The 8,071-nt window shown below is 36.8% G+C and overlaps 1 protein-coding gene across 1 annotated transcript; it reads left to right on the forward strand.

The window, feature by feature from the left end:
- On the forward strand, positions 1-1,940 carry LOC133693403 (transcription factor MYC1-like). Its single transcript, XM_062114652.1, has one exon. The coding sequence runs from the start codon at positions 112-114 to the stop codon at positions 1,525-1,527; it is 1,416 nt and encodes a 471-aa protein (XP_061970636.1). The 5' UTR covers positions 1-111; the 3' UTR covers positions 1,528-1,940.
- Positions 1,941-8,071: the final 6,131 nt, after the last annotated feature.

The following is an 8,071-nucleotide window of genomic DNA, read 5'->3' on the forward strand; positions in this document are numbered from 1 at the left end:
TTACGTTTTGGCTTTTATACAATCTCCCCACTCTCCCACTCTATCAAACACAGTGACGTTGAGCTGAAAACCTAGAAAAAAAAAGAACAAAAAAGAAAACAAAATTAATCAATGGAAGAGATACTGTCCTCCTCTTCTTCATCTTCACTCATGTCATTTGCCCAAGAAACCTCTTCAACACTTCAACAACGCCTCCAATTCTTCCTTCATAGCCGGCCAGAATGGTGGGTTTACTCCATCTTCTGGCAGGCATCAAAAGATGCCAGCGGCTGCCTTGTTTTATCATTGGGCGATGGCCATTTCCGTGGGAATAAAAAGTATGCAAGCAAGGAAAGCAACAAGCAAAACCATTCCAAATTCGGCTTCAATCTTGAAAGAAAGTCTCTTTTCAATGAGGATATGGACATGGACAGATTGGTTGAAGGTGATGTTGCTGAATGGTACTACACAGTATCGGTAACACGAGCATTTGCCGTTGGAGATGGAATTCTTGGCAGGGCATTTAGCTCTGGCGCTTTCATTTGGTTGACAGGTGATCATGAACTGCAAATTTATGACTGCGAGAGAGTCAAAGAAGCTCGGATGCATGGAATTCAGACTTTCGTCTGTGTTTCAACTCCATCCGGGGTTCTTGAATTGGGTTCCCCGGATTTGATCAGTGAAGATTGGGGCCTAGTGCAATTAGCCAAATCAATTTTTGGCGCAGACATCAATGCAGGTTCAGTTCCAAAGCAGGCCAACCAGGAATCTCAACCTCAAATTCCAAACCGCACTGTTTCTAATTTCCTTGATTTTGGAATGTTTTCAAGTCCTCAAAAGGAGAGAACAACTTCTCTAGAGAATCAAAAAGAAAGCGACACACGGAAAGAACCCTCAGGCCAAGGCCGATCGTCTTCGGACTCAGGGCGTTCTGATTCAGATGCTGGATTCACAGAGAATAATATCGGGTTCAAGAAGAGAGGAAGAAAGCCAAGTGGAAAAGAATTGCCTCTAAACCATGTGGAAGCAGAAAGGCAGCGAAGAGAGAGGCTAAATCATCGATTCTATGCACTTCGATCCGTGGTCCCGAATGTGTCAAAGATGGACAAAGCATCTTTGCTCGCAGATGCAGCTACTTATATTAAAGAGCTCAAGAGCAAAGTTAATGAATTGGAAGGCAAGCTGCGAGCAGTATCCAAGAAATCAAAAATCTCTGGTAATGCAAACATTTATGACAACCAAAGCACCAGCACCAGCACCATGACGAATCACATAAGGCCCACTCCAAATTATATGTCCAATAATGCAATGGAAGTGGATGTGAAGATTTTGGGATCGGAAGCTCTGATCCGTGTACAATCCCCGGATGTTAATTATCCAGCTGCAAGATTGATGGATGCACTTAGAGAGCTGGAGTTTTCAGTCCATCACGCGAGCGTGTCTAAGGTCAAGGAGCTGGTGCTTCAAGATGTTGTGATTATAATTCCTGATGGATTGGTAACTGAAGAAGTTATGAGGGCTGCTATTTTTCAAAGAATGCAGAACTAAGTCAACTAAACAATAATAAGTTGGTGCATTAGAAGTAAGAAATGCGAATTAATTTCATCGTTGAGACAAGCAAACTCCAAGGTGAAGTTCCTGTCATAAGCAACATAAAATGATATTAGCATATGCACTTGAATTATGTGGCTCGTTTTTCATTATCCCACTTGTATAATAAGTTAATGTTCTGTTGTGAGTTTATTGAAAAGCAAGCACTTGAAATTGCTTGCTTGCTCAACTCTTGTAGCCCTTGTTAATTTCCTCTCTTGTTATGCTTTGAAATTAAGTAAGTACTGATCTTATGAATGTTATGTATCTGCAATTCTACAGCCTTGATATTAAGTGCATGGATACTGAGTTAAGTTTTGTTCATGTGCTTGGTATTTTTCTCTTTCAGTTTCAAATTAAGGTCTGTAAGAAACTAGAGCTATCAGAGTACATGTGGTGATTAAATGTTTCAGAGTGATAATCATGCGTTTTTATATTGTTGAACTTGAAATTAAGGACTAGGTCAGTTAACATGATGAGTTCTTCTCTTCACGGATGTTGATTAATGTTTTGATTCATCACAGGTCACCGCTAATCTAGAAATCACCCTATATTATTTCTTTCCTAATTTCTTTGTAGATGAATATTCTTCTCTCGAGCTTTTTCAAGCAAAAATGTTTGGAAGGAAATTAAGTTTTATTTTTCACCTAATTAACATATCAAAAGCGGCAATCAAATATTTTTTTCTCACCTAAATCCTTTGTCTCTTAGTCTCAAAAAAGAAAAAGAAAATCCCAACAAGCTGTAACAAGAAAGAAGAAAAATTGCCCTCTGAAGAGGAATAAAAGGAGGAATAGGAAGTTCTAATTGAATAACTAATTAGATGAAAGAAAATGGGGATAACTTAATTTGTATCACTAAATTAAAGACTGCACATTACTTCGGTTGAAACTCATTACAAAATTAATAATATATGATTTTTGGTTAATTCGATTTGGTTATTTTGAATTTATTGTGTTTTTCTTTCCCAAATAAAATCTCAATTCATGCATTTTGGACCAAATTAAGAAAACTTATATTTTCATCATTTTGGACCAATCAAGAGAGGAAAAGCAGATGAAATTATATCCGTACTTTCAATTAAATATGAATACATTAACAGTACGGTCATTTAGAATTTCGATTTCGTCAATGTTCAACTTTGAGCAAATGCTAATTTTTCAAACATGTATTCCGAAAGGAGGAAAAAAACTCGGAAATGGAATCTTCAATGCTCAAAAACAAAAATGGAGTTGAAAAGCAAACGCGAGAGAAGTGGAAAAATAGAAATGCAAATGCAACAAGGGATGCAAGTTCAAGCTTGTTTGGGGACGCAGCTAGTTGCAGGATAAAAGTTTTGATTTTTAAAAATTTTCAATTCTTTTTATATATCGATATAAAAACTAAATTTTAAAAAATTATTTAAATATATTTTCAAATAAAAAAAAATACTTTAAAAAATAATCATTATTACAATGTTATTCTATATCTTATGGATGTATACTTTCATGATACATTTAAGAAAAATCCATACAAGCTAGTAAAAGGAAATTTTTATTTTTCATTTCACAAGAAATTTATAGCATTCACAGAAAACCATAGAATAAGGATGACAAAAGAACTTCACTATAATATTATATATATATATATATATATATATATATATATATATATATATATATATTGCAGTACAAATTAACAATTGTTTCACTGTTGAGGTATTAATTTGTACGAGGGAGTATATTATAATATTTCTGCTAATGATCTATTGCGTAATGATCACTTGCACACTCTAAACAGCAACGAGCGTTTGAATTTGGACTAGGTAAAACCTTATACAATTATTATGCATGCACCCAAATTAATTTGTAATAAAACTTAAGTCATAAGCCAAACTTTTATTTGTCCTGTTGAAAACTACAGATAATAATTTCAAGTGTCAACTTAATTACCGTACCAGTTTCTTAGCTCTAATTTGATTTTCTTGAAAGTAGTACTGAAGAGTGATCGATCATGTGGGAAATGGGATTCCACCAGAATATTTGGTGCCAAAACTCTTCTTATATTTTCGACGGCTTGGCATCTGGAGAAAGCAGAAGTTAGGGTGGAAAGTTGTGGAAAATGATCGAGCTTTCTTCTTTAGTAGAGACGATCTGCAACGGTACTTATAATTCCCAAGAAATCAAAATAGAAAATATCTATACATGGAAAATATAGAGAAAAACAACCTTCTTTCTTTATAATTGGTTTTCGTCCATTTATTTTACTATGTCTTAATTGATTCGTTTCACACATGGAAAACAAGCGGTAAGATGGTCAAGAAGGTATATAGCTGTTTTCACATGAAATAATATTCCGCCGTCTCTTTGCTTCTATACCTAGCTCGCCTTCTAATTTGTCCCTTGGACGGTGCACATGCCAAGGATGGAACACTATATCGGTTTTCGGCATATTTTCCCCTAAGAGCAAAGCTCTTGTGGGAATCGAAAAGGCACTTGTTAAAGAGTAATCGATCCATTTAAAGAGTTCGTTTACGTTTTTTATTTCGGGACGTGCCAGAATTATGGTACATTATCAAGAGAATCATGTTATTAATTATTTGATTTTTCTACTGTACTTCCAATTATAATTTAATTATTTTAATTTCTTTAAATCCAAAGTACTCCAAAAGCAACTTGAATTAATAACATTAATTTATGACAATTTCATGTAGGAAATTGATGGGTTACTTTTTTTTGTTTTTTACATTGGTGTTGGGTACATATATCAAAAAACATTAAACATGCATCCAAATAAAAGAACTGCATGCGCTCAAAATTCATTCGAAGCCATAAATAAAAAAACCTTAATCATGAATCCATGTCGTGTACAACCAACTTACCATTAGACTGTCAGTGAAAATTTCAAACTAGGTTGCGTTTTTAATGACTGCATCCTGGACTCGGAGAGCAATTGATCTTGACCACTAGTTAATGGATTGACACAGTGACTTCTATACTCACCTGCAAAAAACACTCTCTATCAGAATATGGACCCTCACATGTTTAAGATAACAAATGTAGGAGAGAGAAGTATGCCGGGTCGGAGAATGATGTGAGGAGTAGGATAAAATTTATACAGAGGGGAGCGAGAGGAGGATGACAGCAACGTGGCTTTGGGGCATTGTGTATAGATTCCTCCGTTGCTCAATGGAGTGCTATGCCCTGTGTTGTTAAAGAGTGTTTTACCCTTTGTGATTTGAAATATTTATAAATTTTAATTATATAAGTTTATCTCGAGAAGAATAGAGAATAATTACTTTTCATGGCATGTATTTTGGATGTTGTGCTTTGCTATGTCATTGATAAAAATAAAATAAAAAGCTAATATATACTTGCAGGTGATTGGTAAGAGAGATAGATGTCTTTTAAGAAGATACACTGACGGGAAATAGTCATTGATTAATAAAGATTAGGCACAATATTTGTCGCGGGTGCGCGGCGTCTCGTCGTGTATTTCACTTTTAAATCTAGGAAGTGTGTATGGTATCTATCTTGCAAATCTGGGAAGACAAGAAAATATTGTCTTTTGTTGGTAGAAAATGGAATGGGAGTCGCCACCTAGTATTTTGGTCACTAGGAATTCTAACTGGTCTCAGAGATTGGGTACGGGGACTGGTTGCGTCAAGGGAAGGTATTAGCACCCCAAATACGCCCTACCTAAGGTAAACTGCATTGTTTATCTGTCTGATAAAATTCAAGGTCTCGTTGTGTTTTCTAGTTGTTGGTCCGTCTATGGTTCAAGAAAAGTCCTCCTCAATAAGGAGGTCCTCATCTTATCGGGTAAAACCTAACCATTCTAACGTCTATGTAAAAAAACTGTATTTTTAATATCAGGAATACGTTTTACGTATAAGTTCGTAATCCCATATACTAAAAGAAGACAAAAAGATTTTTTAGAATTTTTGAAATATTGGCCTAGTTCTCATAGCTTGAATAAACTGGTTATTAAAGCCAAAATGCATGCTAATACATATATTGTTTTCGAAACTTCCTTTGTTGTATGAAAATATGATGTTGTAATATTTATATATATATATTGGAGAGACTAGGCCGTATGCATGAAAACAAAACATTTTTTGAAAACTTGTTTTTTTTTTATTTGACGAAAACCGGGTATTTTAATACCGGATTTGTATCTTTACAGTATAAAAATACAAACCGATATGATCAAAATACAGTAATAAAATTACAGAAAATCGCATATTTTTGAAATGATTTTTTTTTGAAGAACTTTTTTTTTATTTTTTTCTGGTTTTAAAACATGTATACTAATACCCAACCAACTGGGCCGGACTCAGCCCCAAAGGTGTTGGGCCGATCTCAGCCCAAAATGGATTGGGCCGATCTCGGCCCAACAAAATCTGATATTTTCTTCTGGGCCAGACCCGACCCAGAAGGCAGGGTTGGGTCAGGACCAACCTGGCCCAGCAACGAAACTAGCGGGGGGAATTATTTTCCCCCCCACTCTCCTGCATGCAGAACGCTATGCAGGGAACAAAACCAAACGCCACAATGAAGGGGGAAGAAGAATTACCTGGCGCGGAGGCCGGTGGCGGTGTCGTGGCTCACGGACGGCGGTTCCAAACAACGGCTACTGTTCCGAACGTCCGGCGGTGTTACTGTTTTTTTTAGTTTTCTACTCGTTTCCAGCTTTTCCTTCCTCTCCCTATGCTTCAATCCTCTTTTTTTCTTCCCTTCCCTCTCTTCTCTCCGTCTGTTTTTCTTTCTTCTGTTTTTTTTTTTATGTTTTCTCTCTTCTCGGTTTCTCTTGTCTCTACACTCTCACAGTACCTTTCCTCGTTTCAAACTTCCCTCCCCTTTTCAGTTTCAAAAAGTCTCCCCTGTTTTTTTTTTGTTTCTTCTCCTTCTCTCCCGTTTCCCTCTCTTTTTCCCTCCTCTTAAGGTTCTCTCTCTTTCGGGTCCTTCCCCCTCTTTCTTTCTCCTCCATTTTTTTGAAGTGTTCTTCTCCTCTTTATAGGGCCAAGGGGCGGGGCTTTTTATGGTTTCACATGGGGAGCAGGGGCTGCGGCGGTTGGTCGGCCATTTGGGTGCAGCTGTAGAGGTACGGCTTCCCCGTTTTTCTGGTAGGCGCGCGGCGGGTGGTCGGCCAGTGGGCGTGGCTGGCGAGGAGCGGCTCCCTCGGTTTTCTGGCAAGGCATGTGGTCCAGAGAGAGGTAGCACACTTGAAGAACTTTTTTTTTCTTTTTTTCTTTACATGAAACGACGTCGTTTTAGGCAAAATGCGCCGTTTCATTTAAGTTCTGTAAAATGCCAAAACGCGTCAATTTGCAAGGCAGCCCTCAATTATCTTTTGTTTATTTCAATTGTGTCCCTGCCAATTTCGATCTCTGTCCCTCTTGTTGGCCGTGTTTTTCACTTTAGTCCTTGGCCTCTGATTTATGCAATTGAGCCCTCAATTGATTAATAAACTTTTAATTTCTTCAATTAGGCCCCTGAACCGAATAATTGCAGCCCCTCCATTTACGCGCCTCTTCCAATTTGGTCCCTGGTTTCGGATTTTCTCAATTAAGTCCCCAATTAGCCCTTAAACTTCAATATTTATGCAATTAAGCCCCTGATTTGACCTAATAAATTCCTAAAAAATATATTTTGGCTCCAGAACTTAAATTTCTTCCAATTAAGGCCTAAATTGACTTAAAAATCAATTTTTCTTGCAATCAAATTCTCTATAAATTCAATTAAACCCTCAATAAAATCCAATTGAGTCCATAAACATCCAATTTTGGCCTTTTCTCTTTAAAATTAATTTTTCTTTTCTAACAGGGCTTTCATCATTCAAGTATATCCTGTAAAAAATTTCACTCCTTGTATTTTTGAACCTCCTTCATCAATTTTTCTGATTCTTTTCTGAGCGTTCCCATCTCTTATTATTTTTCTAATTTCTTCCGGCTATATATTTATATTTTTATGGGGGGCCCAAAAATAGGTTACAACAATATTGATAATTTATGCATAAGTTACGGAGAGTGTATCATTGTATTGACTTTCAAAAAACTCATCACTTTGCGTTGTGATGCATGCCAGCAGCTTAAAATCCTAAAGATTTGCACGGGAGGATTCAACTCAAGGTGATTGGGGTGAGGTCGAGGTTCAGGGGTCCTGCGTGAGTTGGTGGAAACCTGTTTGGTCTGGCCTAAATGGATTGGATTTAGGCCTGAACGGTTCTCTTTTTTCTTTTCATTTTTGTTGGTAATCGTCATCTAGTAGTAATCTATTTTTTTCTTCTTTTTATCTTGTGATATGCATGCTTGCTGTACTATAGAACTAACTAATTTGACAAAGAGAGATGGAAGGAATGAGATGAGAAATTTTACATTCCAAGAACCTTGCTGGGAAGTTAAGACACATGATCAGTACCAAGACATATCGAGATGATCACGCCAGTCTACGTGGTCACACATCAGCGTTGAAAATGTTTAGCATTGACAAGATTCATTGAAACCTTGTGCACCTAGTTTGCA

The sequence above is a fragment of the Populus nigra genome, chromosome 1 (genome assembly GCF_951802175.1).
Source record: "Populus nigra chromosome 1, ddPopNigr1.1, whole genome shotgun sequence".
In the NCBI taxonomy this organism is placed as follows: domain Eukaryota; kingdom Viridiplantae; phylum Streptophyta; class Magnoliopsida; order Malpighiales; family Salicaceae; genus Populus; species Populus nigra.